The sequence below is a fragment of the Bufo gargarizans genome, chromosome 4 (assembly GCF_014858855.1).
Source record: "Bufo gargarizans isolate SCDJY-AF-19 chromosome 4, ASM1485885v1, whole genome shotgun sequence".
Taxonomy (NCBI): domain Eukaryota; kingdom Metazoa; phylum Chordata; class Amphibia; order Anura; family Bufonidae; genus Bufo; species Bufo gargarizans.
This window is the reverse complement of record NC_058083.1, coordinates 274801567-274823277: the sequence shown is the minus strand read 5'-3', so window position 1 is coordinate 274823277 and position 21711 is coordinate 274801567. Positions and strand designations below refer to the sequence as shown.

At 42.7% G+C, this 21711-nt stretch overlaps 1 protein-coding gene across 1 annotated transcript in view; it reads left to right on the top strand.

Annotated features, from left to right (window-relative positions):
* Nucleotides 1-21711, top strand: part of RNGTT (RNA guanylyltransferase and 5'-phosphatase) — a 392929-nt gene that overhangs the window by 343806 nt on the left and 27412 nt on the right. Inside the window, exon 14 of the mRNA XM_044290779.1 lies at nt 9593-9659. Coding sequence (XP_044146714.1) covers nt 9593-9659 — 67 coding nt within the window. The remainder of the gene's footprint in view (nt 1-9592; nt 9660-21711) is intronic.

The following is a 21711-nucleotide window of genomic DNA, read 5'->3' as shown; positions in this document are numbered from 1 at the left end:
GTTTAAATTGGATAACTCCTTCCTTCCCAAAGTTGTGTCTAATTTCCACAGGCAAGAAGAAATATTGGTTCCCTCGTTTTGTGAAAACCCGAAAACAGAAGGGGAGGAGAGGTTTCATAAATTGGATGTGCGGAGAGCAGTGCTTATATATTTAGAGGCCACGAAGGCTTTCAGAAAGACTGACTCCTTGTTTGTTCAGTTTCTTGGCACAAATAAAGGGCAGAGAGCGACAAAAAATACTATTCCAGATTGATTAAAACAGCGATCTCAGATTCAGATAAAGTGCTAGGGAAATCACCTCCTGAAGCCTTTACAGCCCATTCTACGAGATCAGTTTCTGCCTCTTGGGCAGAGAGGGCTAACGCTTCACTAGAGCAAATCTGTAGGGCGGCCACTTGGTCTAGCCCAAATACTTTTATCAAACATTACAGAATCCATGTTAAGGCAGGTCAAGATCTAGCCTTTGGGAGGAAAGTCCTTCAGGCTATAATCCCCCCCCTAAGTTGTTAATATGTTATATCTCATGGTATGCCGTCATGGAGGATGAAAGGGAAAAACCAAATTACGTACCGGTAATTCCCTTTTCATGAATCCTCCATGACGGCATAGGGGTTTCCCACCCGAAAAAATAAATAAATATATATATATATATATCTATATATAAAATAATAAAATAAATATAAAAAATATATATATAAAGTATATACGTTCATAAGAATATGATAGGCCTACACATAGGTGATGGTCTGTGTGATGGTGTGCAAATAAAAATAAAATAAAAAAGGGTATAAATGGAAAAAGATTCGAAAGAACACTCTCTAGGCTGTCGATCCAGAAAGACACTGAGGAGGAGCCGGAGGAGGGTCAAATTTATACTTCCTGTCCCTACCTGGTTGGAGGCGGGTCATCTCTCATGGTATGCCGTCATGGAGGATTCATGAAAAGGGAATTACCGGTACGTAATTTGGTTTTTGCAACTGTCTTGTTGCAGTCGCAGCATGTCACATGTCGCATTGCGTCACCATAGCCTATCATTATAAAAATTGTTGAGACAAAATGTTGAGCGACACGTCATCGTGTAGCCCTAGAATTAAAGTGGCAGGGCACTGTGGAGGTCACTGTTAAGGCAGTGGGGTACTGTGGAGATCACTGTTAAGGGGGCGGGCCCCTAAGGAGGTAACTGTTAAAGAGGTGGACACTGTGGAGGTCACTGTTAAGGGGCAGGGGCCACTATTAAAGGGGCAACTGCTGTGGAGGTCACTGTTAAGGCATCAAGGTACTGTGAGGTCACTGTTAAGGCAGTGGGGTACTGTGGAGGCCACTGTTAAGGCAGTGGGGTACTGTGGAGGCCACTGTTAAGGGGGCAGGCCCCTGAGGAGGTGGATGTCAAGGAAGTGGAGTGCTGTGAAACTTACAGTTAAACAGGCAGGTTGCTGTGAAGGTCAAAGTTAAGGGGATGGGCTGCTGTGGAGGTCCCATTTTAAAGTGGCGGGGCACTTGGGGTGTGGTGCTGTAGACGTCACTGTTATGGGGGATACTGTCTATCTTTTAACATTAAATGAAATAGATCAAATATACCCGTGCGAAGCCGGGGTCCTTCCCTGCTAGTCATTTATATAATGAAGATGCTGGGTATTTGACACCTAATATAAATGGCAGCATTAGTTTATAAAAAAAATCAATATCTATTAACTACATTTAATATCCATATTGCAAAAATGTACATAAAAGTAAAGTACTAAAATGTAGACTTATCCATGCCAGCTATGTAATCAGAGTCATTTTCTTCCCTTCCTGCCACTCTCGATACCCCATGTTCTTTGACACTAGCTTTCTTTGTCAGACTCTGCTCACTCAACACAATTCCTACTCGTATATTGTCCCAGTGGAGTATATGAAGTGCGGAGCTAGTTCACATAATAGTTAGAATGCAATGCAATCAGCGACTTGTTTTATATTTTATACAAAATCAGATCACATTCAAATGAAGTAATACACTGCTAGAGAATGCTGTGTTTGGCATCACCCCCTCCAGTTCCAGGACATCACCCAAAGAACACAAGACGCTTAGCTGCCTCCTTTTATTCCACAAAGTTATTTATATAAGAATGAGTTTTGTCTTTTTTTCCCACTTTTCTCCTTTCATAATGCGTGATTGATTGGTACTGAGCCTATTTTCCTGATGTTTAAAGTTTGTGTTCGCTGATGGGGAGCATGTCTTCTTCTGGTCCAGCAATGTCTGGCGAATTGTCAGACAGCGGCGCATACTGTATTCATTCCAGTTCACTCAGCACAATGGACCACTAAATCATAGGGTGAATATTTCTGACATTTGTGATGAAGTGAAATTCTATTGTTCAGCTCTATATTCTACTTCAGGCAGTTCAAGCTTCTCCTGCATCTTTACTTGTTACAGTTTCATAGTGAATTACCTAACAGTGTAAAAGGTGGCATTCTCATGGGAGAATGTGTGCATTCACGTATAGTGGCCAACTTTGTAAAGTATTATAGAAATATGTACTTTTGGTAGATTGTGGTAGAGAGAATTTACAGCGGATAGCAGCAGACTTTGAGTGGTGTCCCTCTCTAGTGATCAGCCATTCTAATTGGAATTGAACTGAAATCATTGAGATCAGTGTCTCTATTTCCCTTCCTGACTATTTTTGTGGCTGTTAGAACTGCAATGGAGCAAAGAAATGTAGTATAAGAAGTAGTTACCATAGTTCATGTAACCTGCAGGCCGATGGGCACTCTTCGAGGTTCCCCTCAGAAAAGCAAAGCTTCTGAATAGTGTCGTGATTATTGTCGGCATCATAGTGAAAAGTTCAGTTTAGTCAGATGAGATTTCACAACAGTTCTGTTCAGGTTCAGTAGACTTGCTGGAAGATATCACTTAATATGCAAAGCTAGAAACCGTAATGGAGCAGATGTTAACTAATTGGGGTGGGAAACTTACAATGTGACATCTGTTCATTCCTAGTATTTTGTTACAAACTACATCTAAACCTTTACATTTAAACTATAACCCTATATGGAACTGCACCAAACGTGAAATCTGTCGAGAGTCCATTAATGCTACAGTGTCTGAAAAGAAATTTTGTATTCTTTGCATGTCCCCCCACTTTTAGTGAGATGTGATTACATACCTATTTTGGAGCTGGCATTTGACTACATGGCTTATTTTGATAAGATGGCTGGACCACTGTACGAAACAAACTCTTTTTACTTGTGTCTGGCACTTCTCACCTAATAGATTGTGAGTGGGGCACCTCATTACTCTGGTTTTAAACCCTTCCCGACGTTCACTGTACATCTACGACAGATGTCGGGTCTTTAAAGATGGTGCCCACTCTGGAGCGAGTGCCATAGCAACTGAGTGATTGCTGTTTGATGGCGAATATCCGCAGTTGGCGGTAATGCCGATCGCAGACATTTAACCTGTCAGATGCCGTGGTCAAATGTGACCACGGCATCTGACATGACTAAAACCTGGAAGCGTGTGCTTCCTGGCAGGAATGTCTCCCCAGTGCAAAGATCGGAGTAGGTGTTGCAATCTGATGATTGTATGTTTGTGTCCACTTGGGGACCTAAAAAATTGTTTAAAAAAAAAGTTAAGTTTTAATTTTATGTAAAGTTTTAATAAAAATCCAAGAAAAACAAAAGAAAGGTTTAATTTCCGTAATTGTACTGACCTGGAGAATGAAGAGCACAAGTCAGTTTTACCGCATAGTGAATGCTGTAAAAACGAAACCCCTAAAACTGTGGCGGAATTGCGTTTTTTTTTTTTCTTCGAACTCCACCCTAAAAATTTCAGCTTCCCACTTCATCCTATGCAATATTTAATGGTACCAATAGAAAGTACAACTGGTTTCTCTTATATGGCTATGTGAACAGAAAAATTTAAAAGGGGTAATTGTTAACTTGTTTTTTGCTATGTATTGTACATAAACCCTCTGATTTAAAGCACTGCTGAATGTGTAGATTAGATAGATATAGATTATTATTATCACATATGGTCTGAAAGCAATTGTGTACACAATCTTACATTGTAGACATTGTCAAGGAACAATATCTCCTTAAGGAGAGTGCATGATTACACTTGAGAGCATTGCAGGCCAGGCAACACTGCTCAGGGTTTCTGGGAAAAATATATGCAAATGAGCACATCTTACATCTGCTGGCATTAGAGAGGCTTAGCTTTCTTTTTGTTTTGGAAGGAAAGCTAATTTGAATATATTTCCCAGAAACCCACGTATATGCAATTTAGCTTTCCTTCCTAGAGGAAAAGAAAGCTATGCTTCTCTGATGCCAGCAGTTGTAAGATGTGCAAACTTGCATATATTCCTAGAAACCCTGAGCAGCGTTGTCTGGCATATGCACTCTCCATAATGAGAAATGGTGTTCCCAAGACCCCATCCAAGCCTTCTCAGCCTCCTAAGGTTATTCTCTCTACTCTGCTCTAATAAAATAAAATCTGTTTGCTGTTACGAGACACTCTGTTATCTTTTCCTTTTGGAAGGAAGACTAAAAGCAACGGGCAGGCCAACAGCGTAACGTTACTCACTCATTCACACTCCTGCTCTGCCAGCTTTATTATTAAGTGGGAGGAGCATGACAGTGATGTTACACTGCTGGCCTGCCCTCTGCTTTGATAGTGATTACTACTACAGACTATTACGCTAGTTAAACAAACCAGAGCCACTGGTTGACGATTACATTAGTAGACTTTACATATGAATACTGTTGTGAACAGGGCCCGTTGTAATGGAGTACAGTGACTGCACTTGGCCCAGCAGGCCTCCAACCCCTACTGTAACTTATACATTGCAGGCGGCGCTGTGCAGCATAGCGGCCGGCGATGTATAAGTGTCAGCAATGTAAAAATTGCACCATTCGCTTTATAAGATGCACTGCCATTTCTCTCCCCCCTAACCCCCCCCCCCCCTCTTTTTTTTTTTTGGGGGGGGGGCGTCTTATAAAGCAAAAAATACAGTACTACAAAAATGGTATCAATAAAAACTGCAGTTTGTTACTCAAAAAACAAGCCCTTGCACAGCTCTTGTAGACCGAAATATAAAAAGTTATGGCTGTCAGAATATAGCGATTCAATGACAATTTTTAAGTAGTAAAACTAAAAATTCAGAATAAGAACGTCAGGTTATTATTAGTTTATATGCTGTGATGTCAAAACCCTAAAAACCTTGGTGGAATTCTGGAATTTTTTCAATTTTGCCACACACAGAATTGTTTTCTAATATAACACATGGTAACTTAAATGGTGGCATTAAAAAAAATAATCTCATCCCGCCAAAAATCTCATATAGCTATATGAATGGAAAAATTAAAAGTTATGGCTTTTGGAACATGAGGAGGAAAAATCAAAAATATAAAAATGAAAATAGGCCTGGTCTTTAAGGGGTTAATGAATAAAAGCATGGTGGAAGGGCTTTGAACACACACAGAAATTCAGGATAGATGTATCATGTGTTCTCAGCAGCCCGCATTCGGCTCCCAAAGCTAGACATAACTCTCACATTGAGCACTATGGTAACATAATGTTTGCAGTACCGTGTTGTGCTCCCTTTAATCATTGTCGCTTATTTCTATGTTGTAATTGCTTGTTGCTGCTGTCTCCATGACACTTTCAGTTATCAAAAGAGGTTCCTCTTGTGAATGTGAAACATAAGATACAGTTCTAAGGTGAACAGTTTTATGAATTCGCTATGTAAGTAGAGCTCTTAGAATCTGCAAAACATCACTTCTGTATTTTGAACTCTGAGGCCTCGTTCATATTTTCGTTTTTCACTGACGTACTCATTGATTTTAATGTGTGTGTTCACAAATCGGTATTTTTCTACTGACAAAATCACAGAGATATGCATACTTCAGTCTGTGTGGCGGACTAAACGTGCCAATTAAAGTCTATGGGTCCATGAAAATCACGCACACTGCACAGATGATATCCGTGTTGCATCTGTGTTTGGTCCGTTTTTCATTGACCTTGTAGTGAAGTCATCATGAGCGTAGTCAGGGTCAACAACAGAATGACTGGATGAGACAGAACCATAATTCAGGAAAAAGATAGGAGTTGATACCAGCGGTTGAACCACAGCAACCAAAAGACAAATTCAAAGGTCAAGACAGGAGCAATCTCCAGGAACGTAGTGGAGGTCAGACTCCGGAGTCCAGAACATAGTCCTTATACAGTACACAGGTGCAATATCCAAGAAAAGGATTTACCTTGATCAGCAAACAAGGTGCAGAAACCAAAGATTCATATAATTGGGCCACTGGGCTTTGATGTCCCCTTCGAACTCTGATTGCTTTGGTATCCTGAGTCCACTGTCTGAGCAGAGAAGAAGAGCTGCAGCATGATCCAGCAGATTGCAGCTGGCTATCTAGTAACCAGACATGGTCATCAGCTGAAGATCAGAGACAGTCACCGGAGATGTCTGGCTATCTAGTAACCAGACATGGTCATCAGCTGAAGATCAGAGACAGTCACCGGAGATGTCTGGGTATCTAGTAACCAGACATGGTCATCAGCTGAAGATCAGAGACAGTCACCGGAGATGTCTGGCTATCTAGCAACCAGACATGGTCATCAGCTGAAACCACGGCCAACCATGAGCACTCACCAAATGATATACTGACCCTATTTGTCACATGTATAGAACCCTAGAGGCTGGGGCGCAATGAGAATAATAAATTGTAGATGGTTCATGTGTTATTTATCCATAATATAGTGAAATAAATGTTCAATATTGTTTAGAATTGTTTAGCTCTGTTGTGAAATTATCTAAACGTAAGCGATTTAATGAGGTTAAACATTTCTATTCCTTTGGCTTCCTGAGTTATGGGGAAATGTCTTGGCACTGATTTCCTGTATATTTTACTCGGTCACATTACCTATTAATGTAATCAATGTGGCACAGCTGCAATATGGAGTTTGATTTACTTAGCATAATCTGGTGCCTACTGATTGCAATAAAGTCTAATGTGTTTATGGCACATTATTTAAATGTACGATTTGTAGTGTACCTATAACTACATAATAGTGTATGATAAAGACGCTATTAAACCTGAGGTACAAATGTAGCAGAGCTAAAATTGACTCTGATAACTCGTCAATGTTATCTCGTGCCATCTCAAAGCATTGAGATACATTGAAAGGGTTAGATAACCTTTTTGTGCTATTTTTTACTTAGCTCGGCTGCATCTGTATGTGGGTAGTATTTATCATTACATGACTATTGCAACTTTTATATATTCAACTTCTTTCCATTTATGGGTAGTAAGACAAAACAGGAGAAGCACTTATGGTATAGTAAGGGAAATATTCTGCACATGTTACCTTTAAAGTCATGTAAATTAAAAATTCAGTTGCTGCCAAGAAGCTACAGGTAGAATTTTAAATGGCAAGGGACAAATCTCAGACTGAACCGGCTATTTACACATGCTGAATATTTAATCTGCAAAATTTCATAGATGCATGTCCCTATGAGTTGTTCTGGTTATTTCAGAAATTCCCTTGCAATTGGAATGGGTTTCTGGCTCATGAATACCTATTCTCTTGTGTTAGCAAAAAGTGAGATAAAACTGGATTTATATGGTTAAAACAGAAAATTCTACCCTTTTATGTTATTTTCTATTGGGGATATTGATATTTTTGTTTGATACAAAGCACTGTGAGAGAATCGAAGCTGTCTTCAGGCCATCTTACTCTTGTGGTCTGCAGAGAGTTTGTAAAGAAAAGACAGTATGAGAAGATTAGCACTAAGTCCAGATCTTCTTAAACTTGTCTCAGTTTAACGACAGTCCTTATATTATATGACATTATATCTTAACCTGCAGAGTATTTGAATATACCTTATTCCTTGGTATGTAAACTGGTAACTGTACCGTTAGAATATTGTCCCAGTACTTTAGGCCTTTAATACTGTATGTAAAGCCTTTATGTGTTGGTATCCCCTTACTTGTGATATAGAAAGTAAATGGGCCAGTGACAGAAAAGATAAGATGCCAAATATTCCCTGCCAATTAGAGATGGGCCATTTGTTTCCCTGATTTAAATTTTCAATTTGCACCGTGGTTCGCGTTTTACCCCCCATTAGTGTGCATTGGGCATTTCTACTGAGCACCACTTGTGAGCTTTTACCTGAATAGATCTGGTTGTAGAATCACAGCACACATATTAAATTCTAAAGTATATGACTGGTTTTTATGACAAGCCTATTATAACCCAGGTATGAGAATGGTATCTGTAGGTTATGCATACAGACATCTCCATTTAGGTCTTGTTGCTTTTTGTAGTTTTGCAAAGTAAATAAGTTTTACTGTAGTGAATAATAAAGGAAAATGTTGCCGTTATGTAGGACGAAAAACAAAGTCCTGCATAACGGAAACCAGACGGATCTGTTATGCTTGTCCATAGACTTCTGTTATGATGGATCAAAACAGATTGCCTCTTAAAGACTTCCATTTTGCATTCTGTCAGAGAATTGCATCGTAACAGAATCCATAACTGGATTGCTCCGCTGCCCGAGCGCCGAACCCGAACCTGCAAAGTTCGGGTTTGCTCATCCCTAGTTATAACTCAAAACTAGTCACTAGTAAGAAGATTACCTTCACAACAGGTTACACCATAACAGGTCAGAGAAGATGATTTTTTGTAGGAGTTCTTCTTTAGTTCTTTGATTCATTAGTGAACCTTTCAATAGAATAAGCTGGTGACAACAGTCTTCTCGAACTGTAGGTTTTTATTTGCATTTGTCTTTCTCATTTCTGTGCCTGGTGACCTTGCCTCAAGATCTCCTGGTTCCTGCTCTGAGGTCTACTGGTAGATCACAATATAGTATTTGGCTACCACTAGTTGATTTTTAAACCATGGTTTCATTTTCTAAATCAGATTAAAGGGGGTTTATGTTTTTGGCTTACAGAATGTTTTCAGAAAGTTGCTCAGCCAGACTTTTAAAACTTTTTAGAAACCTTATGGCAGTACCTTTGTAGAGAAGTCTTGAAATTTGTTTGTCCACTGATGAGGCAGACGAAATCACATTTAATTGAGTTGTTTGTAGGTTGTGTGGCAACGCACCGTAATACGTTACACTAAGTTTCAGGCACAAGAACAATGTTCTGATTTAGATGTTGATGTATCAACAGTAATTACTGTTCCAATCTACCTGTCCAATCTATAACCATCTCAGTGAAGTACCTTCTAGCTGAGATTAGTATCCTCATAACTCGGCTCTACCTTCTCTATTTGTCTTTGCTCTCTCTTTTGTAGGTATTTTTGTACTTTCCTCTGGGTAAACAACTAAGGGATTCTTCTATTGCTATAAATTTTGGATGGCTGTTATATAAATTGTTGATGCTGAATGGAAAACAGACAGTTTCTTGATTATTTTCTTTACCGGTCCATACTATATCTGTTGTTTAGATTATACAATAAATATTAAAGGTCTTCCAAACTTACTTAGAGGTAAACTATATTTCTCAGTATATGTAATTAGATTTTTTTTATGGTCCAAGTATTATTTAAAGATGCAAGAAATTGTTCTGAATGCCCCCTTTTCTTTTTTCTCTCCTATAGGCTCCTCACTCAGAATGTCGGATTGCTCTATGTTGGAAGCTACGACCGTCCTTTCTCCCAGATGAAGGTATGCTGCTTTTGAATGACCACCTCTCTAGTTCGGTATATCTGCAATATAGTAATTGAAGATCCAGCTTCTATGCAATATTAATAAAAATACTTCACAGAAAAGTTGAATCCTGTGCTGCACATGGCGTACGTTAAATACAGCCTTATCAAAACGATTGCCTTTTAAAGTGTTTGCTTTTCACATTTGTTCAGAAATTTCACACTGTGTTCAAGCTGACTGATGTCATATGCCAGGCACAATTGGTAAGATCTTGCCAATCAACCTTGATATCCTGCCAGGTATTAAAAATAGCCTATATTTTAGTGCCTAACAGAGAATATCATTTGAAATTGTGCTCGTAATTGAGCAAAAGAGATGAAATTCTGCTGGGAGTACAGTTGAAAAGTTAACGTAAGCATAAAATATTCACTTAATTACATTTCTGAGTAACTCTAGTAATGTTCTGTGCCAATCGGGTTTAGGCAGCCCGAGGAGGAGCTTCATTCCTGAAAATTGTCAGTAACAAGTGTTTGTCGGAACGTTTGTCCCCAATAATCTGCCCAACAATCGGGCCTTGGTTACCTGCCATTACAGTGGTAAAACACACATGAATCAGTGCATTGTGGGCAATTGAACTACATAGTGAGTGCGGTATTACCAAAGTGCAGTCACTGATTGGGTGATGATCAGTGCGCTAACATTTATCTTACTGCTTTCTGCCTTTGCTACATGTGCTGTACTTCTACCTAACTGTTCTACGTGCATTTACTGTTTTCTGCCTGTATCATATGTACTGCACTGATTGTATGTACCACACAGTTCCTGCTTGTGCTACATGTACAGTACTAATTAGGGCTGAAACAATTCATCGATTTAATTGATGTAATCGAGGCAAAAAAGTCTTCGTTGCAGTTTTTCTGCATCGAGGATTCGTTTAAATCACGTGACCACGGAGCGTGAGTGAAATGAAGCTTCTCACTAACGGCTCCGTGGCCTCCTGTCGGCACCGCGCTGCAGGACCTTGCGTTCACCCATCGTCAGCACGCTGGCTGACGCTCTGTGTGAAGTCAGGTCCCCATTGCATGCTGGGATGAAGACGCATCTCCTGGGGACTCCATGTGTTGGCGCACTCTGCACTGAAAGGTAAGTATAAAGTTAGCAGAAGCAGGGGGGGAGGGGGGTGGCACTTGTGATTTGACATATATAAAGTTATTGGCGGGGGGGCAGCTGTGATTTGGCATGTATAATGTTATTGGCGGGGGAGAGGGGTTAATGGGACCACCTGTGATTTGGCATGTATAAAGTTATTGGGAGAGGGGTTAAAATGGGGGCACCTGTGATTTGGCACATGGAGGGGCTGATCTGGGGGGTGGGGAACATGGTGGGTGGCATGGAGGCACTGGGGAAGGGGGACATCATGGTAATCTGGGTGGAGGGGCTGATGGCAGTGCCATCATGGGGGCACTGGGGGACATGGCATGGAGGGGCTGCTGCTGATCTGATGGCACAGGGGGACATCATGGCAATCTGGATGGCATGGAGGGGCTGATGGCAGTGCCATCATGGGGGCACTGGGGGACAAGGCATGGAGGGGCTGCTGCTGATCTGATGGCACTGGGAGAGTGGGGGACATGGTGGATGGCATACTTTATTTTAAGAAGGTTTTTCTTATTAGATTACTCAATTAATCGTAAAAAATAATCAATAGAATACTCGATTACTTAAATAATCGTTTACTGCAGCCCTTGTACTAATACTTACTGGTACTAAATGCACTATGCTGTTTTCTGCCTGTGCCATACAGTTGCAAGAAAAAGTATGTGAACCCTTTGGAATGATATGGATTTCTGCACAAATTAGTCAGAAAATGTGATCTGATCTTGATCTAAGTCACAACAATAGACAATCACAGTCTGCTTAAACTAATAACACACAAAGAATTAAATGTTGCCATGTTTTTATTGAACACACCATGTAAACATTCACAGTGCAGGTGGAAAAAGTATGTGAACCCTTGGATTTAATAACTGGTTGAACCTCCTTTGGCAGCAATAACTTCAACCAAACGTTTCCTGTAGTTGCAGATCAGACGTGCACAACGGTCAGGAGTAATTCTTGACCATTCCTCTTTACAGAACTGTTTTCAGTTCAGCAATATTCTTGGGATGTCTGATGTGAATCGCTTTCTTGAGGTCATGCCACAGCATCTCAATCGGGTTAAGGTCAGGACTCTGACTGGGCCACTCCAGAAGGCGTATTTTCTTCTGTTTAAGCCATTCTGTTGTTGATTTACCTCTATGCTTTGGGTCGTTGTCCTGTTGCAACACCCATCTTCTATTGAGCTTCAGCTGGTGGACAGATGGCCTTAAGTTCTCCTGCAAAATGTCTTGATAAACTTGGAAATTCATTTTTTCCTTCGATGATAGCAATCCGTCCAGGCCCTGACGCAGCAAAGCAGCCCCAAACCATGATGCCCCCACCACCATACTTCACAGTTGGGATGAGGTTTTGATGTTGGCGTGCTGTGCCTCTTTTTCTCCACACATAGTGTTGTGTGTTTCTTCCAAACAACTCAACTGTGGTTTCATCTGTCCACAGAATATTTTGCCAATACTGCTGTGGAACATCCAGGTGCTCTTGTGCAAACTGTAAACGTGCAGCAATGTTTTTTTGGACAGCAGTGGCTTCCTCTGTGGTATCCTCCCATGAAATCCATTCTTGTTTAGTGTTTTACGTATCGTAGATTCGCTAACAGGGATGTTAGCATATGACAGAGACTTTTGTAAGTCTTTAGCTGACACTCTAGGATTCTTCTTCACCTCATTGAGCAGTCTGCACTGCGCTCTTGCAGTCATCTTTACAGGATGGCCACTCCTAGGGAAAGTAGCAGCAGTGCTGAACTTTCTCCATTTATAGACAATTTGTCTTACCGTGGACTGATGAACAGCAAGGCTTTTGGAGATACTTTTATAACCTTTTCCAGCTTTATGCAAGTCAACAATTCTTAATCGTAGGTCTTCTGCGCGCTCTTTTGTGCGAGGCATCATTCACATCAGGCAATGCTTCTTGTGAAAAGCAAACCCAGAACTGGTGTGTTTTTTATAGGGCAGGGCAGCTGTAACCAACACCTCCAATCTCATCTCATTGATTGGACTCCAGTTGGCTGACACCTCACTCCAATTAGCTCTTGGAGAGGTCATTAGTCTAAGGGTTCACATACTTTTTCCACCTGCACTGTGAATGTTTACATGGTGTGTTCAATAAAAACATGGTAACATTTAATTCTTTGTGTGTTGTTAGTTTAAGCAGACTGTGATTGTCTATTGTTGTGACTTAGATGAAGATCACATCACATCACATTTTATGACCAATTTTTTCACATACTTTTTCTTGCAACTGTATGTACCTGTACTACATGTACTGTACTGTTTTCTGCCTGTGCTATATGTTCTGTACTGACCTCGTCCTCTACCCATCACATACTTTACTGCTATCTATGCCAGGATCAATTGCTTCCAGCTTTATAGAAAGTAACTTACCTGTTTCCAACAGGTCTTTCTGCTTTTATGATTTGAGAAACTTGGTTTATCTGTATATGGCTTAGTTCACATTGCAATCAGACTCCACTAAAGTCGTGGGTCCGTCAGGCACCATAGGTGTCTGTCGTGTAACAGATCTGTTTCTGTGTCAAGGTTTCCTTTGTTATCAGAAGCCATTATGAATATGTACACAGAGCCTTAGTAAACTACTGTCCAATTTAGTGTTGACATATGGAAAGGTTTCAAAGCAGATACTAGTTTTCCATAATTATAGCCTTAAAGTAGAATATTTTCAAACTGTGATGATTGTCCCAAAAAGAATTAGTACTGTAACGTCAGGGTGCGGTGTATTGAAGGATGGTGGAGGAGTAGACCAGAGGATTGCTCCTGATAACCTTACTTTTAGGCCTCATGCACATGACCGTTGTTTGGGTCCGCATTGGCTCGGATGCGGACCCGGACCCATTCACTTCAATGGGGCCGCAAAAGATGAGGACCGCACTCCGTGTGCTGTCATTATCCGTGGCTCCGTTCCGCGGCCCCGTTAAAAAAAAATAACATGTCCTATTCTTGTCCGCGCTTTGCGGACAAGAATAGGCAGTTATATTACCGGCTTCCGGTTTTGCGGATCCGCGGTTTGCGGACCGCAAATAACGGCATGGCCATGTGCATGAGGCCTAAGGCTACATTTACATGACCCTGCTGTGTGCGTTACGCATTTTGCAGAACGCACAGGGCATGTGCTATGTAGAAAATGCCTAGTCCTGTGTGATTGAGGACAAGAATAGGACATGCTCCATATCTTTTTGCGGGGCCACGGAACTGAACTACTGATGTGTTGACTGCATCTTTTGCAGCTCCATTCAAATAAATGGGTCTGCATCCATTCCAAAAATTGCGGAACGGATGCGGACCAATTTATATAGTCGTGTGAATGAAGTCTTATAGTAAAGTCTTATATAGCAGGAAACATGTCATCAGCTGTTAGTAGAAACTAGGGCTGCACGATAAATCGGAAAAATAATCGAATCGCGATAATCGGCAAATGCGATATGGCGATTTGGCCGACCGGAAAATGCCACGATTATATATAAAAGGGGCCCCGCGCACATAACTGCCTTTTGCGTGTAAAGTGTTTTACTAGTGTGTGTGTGGGTGAAACAATCTCTCTCCTAACAGGTCCGGCCTCTGTACTCACTATGAATGCAATGCACTGCAGCGAGCGGCAGCGAGGTGGCCGGCGCGTGACTGACGTCACTTAGTAACGCTCCTCCCACTTCAGGAAGCAGGAGCGTTACTAAGTGACGTCAGTCACGCGCCGGCCGGCCAGCTCGTGTAAAGTGTTTTACTAGTGTGTGTGTGTGTGGGTGAAACAATCCTCTCTCCTAACAGGTCTGGCCTCTGTACTCACTATGAATGCAATGCTCTGCAGTGAGCGGCAGCGAGGTGGCTGGCCGGCGCGTGATTGACGTCACTTAGTAACGCTCCTCCCACTTCAGGAAGCAGGAGCGTTACTAAGTGACGTCAGTCACGCGCCGGCCGGCCAGCTCGCTGCCGCTCGCTGCAGTGCATTGCATTCATAGTAAGTACAGAGGCCGGACCTGTTAGGAGAGAGATTGTTTCACCCACACACACACTAGTAAAACACTTTACACGCAAAAGGCCGTTATGTGCCCAGTTTAGGACACATGAGGGGGACCAGCATAAGATGCTATATGTCTTAAGCTGGCCCCCCTCATGGCCCTATGTGTCCTCCACACATCCCCTATAACAGTGCCATTCACAGGTCCCCCATAAGTGTCCTCCACAGATCCCCCATATAACAGCGCCCTCCACAGATCCCCCATATAACAGCGCCCTCCACAGATCCCCCATATAACAGCGCCCTCCACTGATCCCCCATATAACAGCGCCCTCCACTGATCCCCCATATAACAGCGCCCTCCACTGATCCCCCATATAACAGTGCCCTCCACTGATCCCCCATATAACAGCGCCCTCCACTGATCCCCCATATAACAGCGCCCTCCACTGGTCCCCCATATAACAGCGTCCTCCACTGGTCCCCCATATAACAGCGTCCTCCACTGGTCCCCCATATAACAGCGTCCTCCACTGATCCCCCATATAACAGCGTCCTCCACTGATCCCCCATATAACAGCGTCCTCACTGATCCCCCATATAACAGCGTCCTCCACTGATCCCCCATATAACAGCGTCCTCCACTGATCCCCCATATAACAGCGTCCTCCACTGATCCCCCATATAACAGCGTCCTCCACTGATCCCCCATATAACAGCGTCCTCCACTGATCCCCCATATAACAGCGTCCTCCACTGATCCCCCATATAACAGCGTCCTCCACTGATCCCCCATATAACAGCGTCCTCCACTGATCCCCCATATAACAGCGTCCTCCACTGATCCCCCATATAACAGCGTCCTCCACTGATCCCCCATATAACAGCGTCCTCCACTGATCCCCCATATAACAGCGTCCTCCACTGATCCCCCATATAACAGCGTCCTCCACTGATCCCCCATATAACAGCGTCCTCCACTGATCCCCATATAACAGCGTCCTCCACTGATCCCCCATATAACAGCGTCCTCCACTGATCCCCCATATAACAGCGTCCTCCACTGATCCCCCATATAACAGCGTCCTCCACTGATCCCCCATATAACAGCGTCCTCCACTGATCCCCCATATAACAGCGTCCTCCACTGATCTCCCATATAACAGCGTCCTCCACTGATCCCCCATATAACAGCGTCCTCCACTGATCCCCCATATAACAGCGTCCTCCACTGATCCCCCATATAACAGCGTCCTCCACTGATCCCCCATATAACAGCGTCCTCCACTGATCCCCCATATAACAGCGTCCTCCACTGATCCCCCATATAACAGCGTCCTCCACTGATCCCCCATATAACAGCGTCCTCCACTGATCCCCCATATAACAGCGTCCTCCACTGATCCCCCATATAACAGCGTCCTCCACTGATCCCCCATATAACAGCGTCCTCCACTGATCCCCCATATAACAGCGTCCTCCACTGATCCCCCATATAACAGCGTCCTCCACTGATCCCCCATATAACAGCGTCCTCCACTGATCCCCCATATAACAGCGTCCTCCACTGATCCCCCATATAACAGCGCCCTCTACAGATCCCCCATATAACAGCGCCCTCCACAGATCCCCCATATAACAGCGCCCTCCACAGATCCCCCACAACACAGCGCCCTCCACAGATCCCCCACAACACAGCGTCATCCACAGATCCCCCATAACTGTCATACCCAGCCGCGTCAGCGTCTCATATGGGAAAATCCAAGCAAATAGACCTCTAGCACAATTCCTTTAAAATATCGCATTGCATATCGTTATCGCAATTTTTAGGGCCCTAATCGCAATCGCACAAAATTCCCATATCGTGCAGCCCTAGTAGAAACCTTACACCCTGTATATACATACACATGGAATTTGTAGTCGTTTATGTCTAAAGGGAACCAGAAATGTTGAAAATGCAGTCCAGTCTGCAGGCAGTGTGCCTCACAAGAGGAGTAACTGAGCAGATTGATATACAGTTTGGGTTAAAAATATTCAATGCAACTTGTGATTTATTAATTGAACTCTTTGCTCGTTCTGTGCTTAGGAGTCCAGTGGGCAGCCCAACTAAGTGACTGACAGCTATCTCTGTACGTACACACGTAAAGGGAAGGATGCCAGTTGCTCAGTAGGACCGCCCACTGGACTCCATAGCCCAGAACGACAAGTTATACTGAAATTTTCCACAAAACTATATATCAATATAATATTGTGTTGGTACATTACATCCAGCACTCCAGCCACCCTTATACCATATAGAAAACCTGCAATGAATATAGAGTGATATAGTTTTCTTTAATGATCATGATACAAGTTCTTATATACTTCTATAGTATTCAGAAAGTTGCTTTCTAATAACTGTGGATGTCAGATCCTATTTCCCACATACAAAAAGTCTACACACCCCTGTTAAAATATCAGGTTTCTGTGCTGGAAAAAAAATAATTTCAGAATTTTTCCACCTTTTAATGTGACCTATAAACCGTACAACCCAATTGAAAAACAAACTGAAATCTTTTAGGTGGAGGGAAGAAAAAATATATATATAAAAAACTAAAATAACTCTGGATGTATCTGTGTTCAGAATTAGGCAATCACATTCAAAATCATGGTAAATAGGAGTCAGCATACACCTGCCATCATTTCAAGTGCCTCTGATTAACCCTAAATAAAGTTCAGCTGCTCTAGTTGGTCTTTCCTGAAATTTTCTTAGTCACATCCCACAGCAAAAGCCATGGTCCACAGAGAGCTTCCAAAGCATCAGAGGGATCTCATTGTTGAAAGGTATCAGTCAGGAAAAGGGTACAAAAGAATTTCCAAGGCATTAGATATACCATGGAACACAGTAAAGACGGTCATCATCAAGTGGAGAAAATATGGCACAACAGTGACATTACCAAGAACTGGACGTCCCTCCAAAATTGATGAAAAGACGAAAAGAAAACTGGTCTGGTAGGCTACCAAGAGGCCTACAGCAACATTAAAGGAGCTGCAGGAATATCTGGCAAGTACTGGCTGTGTGGTAAATGTGACAACAATCTCCCATATTCTTCATATGTCTGGGCTATGGGGTAGAGTGGCAAGACGAAAGCCTTTTCTTACGAAAAAAAACATCCAAGCCAGGCTACATTTTGCAAAAACACAGGTCTCCCAAAACCATGTGGGAAAAGGTGTTATGGTCTGATGAAACCAAGGTTTAACTTTTTGGCCATAATTCCAAAAGATATGTTTGGCGCAAAAACAACACTGCACATCACCAAAAGAACACCATACCCACAGTGAAGCATGGGGGTGGCAGCATCATGCTTTGGGGCTGTTTTTCTTCAGCTGGAACTGGGGCCTTAGTTAAGCTAGAGGGAATTATGAACAGTTCCAAATGCCAGTCAATATTGGCACAAAACCTTCAGGCTTCTGCTAGAAAGCTGAACATGAAGAGGAACTTCATCTTTCAGTATGACAACGACCCAAAGCATACATACAAATCAACAAAGGAATGGCTTCACCAGAAGAAGATTAAAGTTTTGGAATGGCCCAGCCAGAGCCCAGACCTGAATCCGATTGAAAATCTGTGGGGTAATCTGAAGAGGGAGGGCTGTGCACAGGAGATGCCCTCGCAATCTGACAGATTTGGAGTGTTTTTGCAAAGAAGAGTTGGCAAATCTTGCCAAGTCAAAATGTGCCATGCTGATAGATTCATACCCAAAAAGACTGAGAGCTGTAATAAAATCAAAAGGTGCTTCAACAAAGTATTTGTTTAAGGGTGTGCACACTTATGCAACCATATTATTTTATTTTTATATTTTTTTTCTTCCCTCTACCTAGAAGATTTCAGTTAGTTTTTCAATCGAGTGGTACAGTTTATAGGTCACATTAAAGGTGGAAAAAGTTCTGAAATGATTTATCTTTGTCTCATTTTTTTTACATCACAGAAACCTGACATTTAACAGGGGTGTGTAGACTCTCTATATCCACTGTACCTGGGCTGCTGGCACGGAGTCTACCCATTATTATAACCTTGAAGTCACTTTGTACTAGATTCTGCACTTGATTACACCAGGTCATCTGCCTTCTAACTAAACCTTATGTTTCCTCTTTACAACAGCTGCTGTATCTCTTTAGGGAATCACTTTTATTTATTAATCCACATTTATACCCTTACAACAATATCTTGCGACCATGAGAGTTTATAGCTTTTTCAGAATGGCAGCTGCATTTTATTGAGCTGTTATATGAATAGACAAACATCCCAAAGCTATGTATTTTCTTTTATATTGTTAATAAAATAGAGGCATGGGAATCCATGGAAACATGTAGGCAGTGCTGTAAAATTGACAGTTTGCATAATTAGTTAGGAAGTATTAAGGATTAAAGATTAAGAATAGGGCTTAAAATGTAAAAATAAAGCTCTTTAACCACCTCCCGACCGCTGTACGCGTATATGCGTCCGGGAGGTGGTTGCTTTATTCCTCCTGGACGCATATACGCGTCTTCTCGCGAGACGCGAGATTTCCTGTGAACGCGCGCGCACAGGCGCGCGCGCTCACAGGAACGGAAGGTAAGCGAGTGGATCTCCAGCCTGCCAGCGGCGATCGTTCGCTGGCAGGCTGGAGATCCGAATTTTTTAACCCCTAACAGGTATATTAGACGCTGTTTTCATAACAGCGTCTAATATACCTCCTACCTGGTCCTCTGGTGGTCCCTTTTGTTAGGATCGACCACCAGAGGACTCAGGTAGGTCAGTACAGTCCCACCAAACACCACACTACACTACACTACACTACACCCCCCCCCCCCCCCGTCACTTATTAACCCCTGATCACCCATGATCACCCCATATAAACTCCCTGATCACCCCCCTGTCATTGATCACCGCCCTGTCATTGATCACCCCCCTGTCAGGCTCCGTTCAGACGTCCGTATGATTTTTACGGATCCACGGATACATGGATCGGATCCGCAAAAAGCATACGGACGTCTGAATGGAGCCTTACAGGGGGGTGATCAATGACAGGCGGGTGATCACCCATATACACTCCCTGATCACCCCCTGTCATTGATCACCCCCCTGTCATTGATCACCCCCCTGTAAGGCTCCATTCAGACGTCCGCATGATTTTTACGGATCCGATCCATGTATCCATGGATCCGTAAAAATCATGCGGACGTCTGAATGGAGCCTTACAGGGGGGGTGATCAGTGACAGGGGGGTGATTACCCTGATCACCCCCTGTCATTGATAACCCCCCTGTAAGGCTCCATTCAGACGTCCGCATGCGTTCTGTGGATCCGATCCATGTATCCATGGATCCGTAAAAAATCATGCGGATGTCTGAATGGAGCCTTACAGGGGGGGTGATCAGTGACAGGGGGTGATCACCCTGATTACCCTGATCACCCCCTGTCATTGATAACCCCCCTGTAAGGCTCCATTCAGACGTCCGCATGCGTTCTGTGGATCCGATCCATGGATCCGTAAAAAATCATGCGGATGTCTGAATGGAGCCTTACAGGGGGGGTGATCAATGACAGGGGGGTGATCAGGGAGTCTATATGGGTGATCACCCCCCTGTCATTGATCACCCCCCTGTCATTGATCACCCCCCCCCTGGTAAGGCTCCATTCAGACATTTTTTTTGGCACAAGTTAGCGGAAATTTTTTGTTTGTTTTTGTTTTTTCTTACAAAGTCTCATATTCCACTAACTTGTGTCAAAAAATAAAATCTCGCATGGACGCACCATACCCCTCACGGAATCCAAATGCGTAAACATTTTTAGACATTTATATTCCAGACTTCTTCTCACGCTTTAGGGCCCCTAAAAAGCCAGGGCAGTATAAATACCCCACATGTGACCCCATTTCGGAAAGAAGACACCCCAAGGTATTCCGTGAGGGGCATGGCGAGTCCATGAAAGATTGAAATTTTTGTCCTAAGTTAGCGGAAAGTGAGACTTTGTGAGAAAAAAACAAAAAAAAAATCAATATCCGCTAACTTATGCAAAAAAAAAAAAATTCTAGGAACTCGCCATGCCCCTCATTGAATACCTTGGGGTGTCTTCTTTCCAAAGTGGGGTCACATGTGGGGTATTTATACTGCCCTGGCTTTTTAGGGGCCCGAAAGTGTGAGAAGAAGTCTGGGATCCAAATGTCTAAAAATGCCCTCCTAAAAGGAATTTGGGCCCCTTTGCGCATCTAGGCTGCAAAAAAGTGTCACACATCTGGTATCGCCGTACTCAGGAGAAGTTGGGGAATGTGTTTTGGGGTGTCATTTTACATATACCCATGCTGGGTGAGAAAAATATCTTGGTCAAATGCCAACTTTGTATAAAAAAAATGGGAAAAGTTGTCTTTTGCCAAGATATTTCTCTCACCCAGCATGGGTATATGTAAAATGACCCCCCAAAACACATTGCCCAACTTCTCCTGAGTACGGCGATACCAGATGTGTGACACTTTTTTGCAGCCAAGGTGGGCAAAGGGGCACCTTTCGGATTTTGCAGGCCATTTTTTACACATTTTGATTGCAAGGTACTTCTTACACATTTGGGCCCCTAAATTGCCAGGGCAGTATAACTACGCCACAAGTGACCCCATTTTGGAAAGAAGACACCCCAAGGTATTCCGTGGGGGGCACGGCGAGTTCCTAGAATTTTTTATTTTTTGTCACAATTTAGCGGAAAATGATGATTTTTCTTTTTTTTTCTTTTTTCCTTACAAAGTCTCATATTCCACTAACTTGCGACAAAAAATAAAAAATTCTAGGAACTCGCCATGCCCCTCACGGAATACCTTGGGGTGTCTTCTTTCCAAAATGGGGTCACTTGTGGGGTAGTTATACTGCCCTGGCAATTTAGGGGCCCAAATGTGTGAGAAGAACTTTGCAATCAAAATGTGTAAAAAATGCCCTGCAAA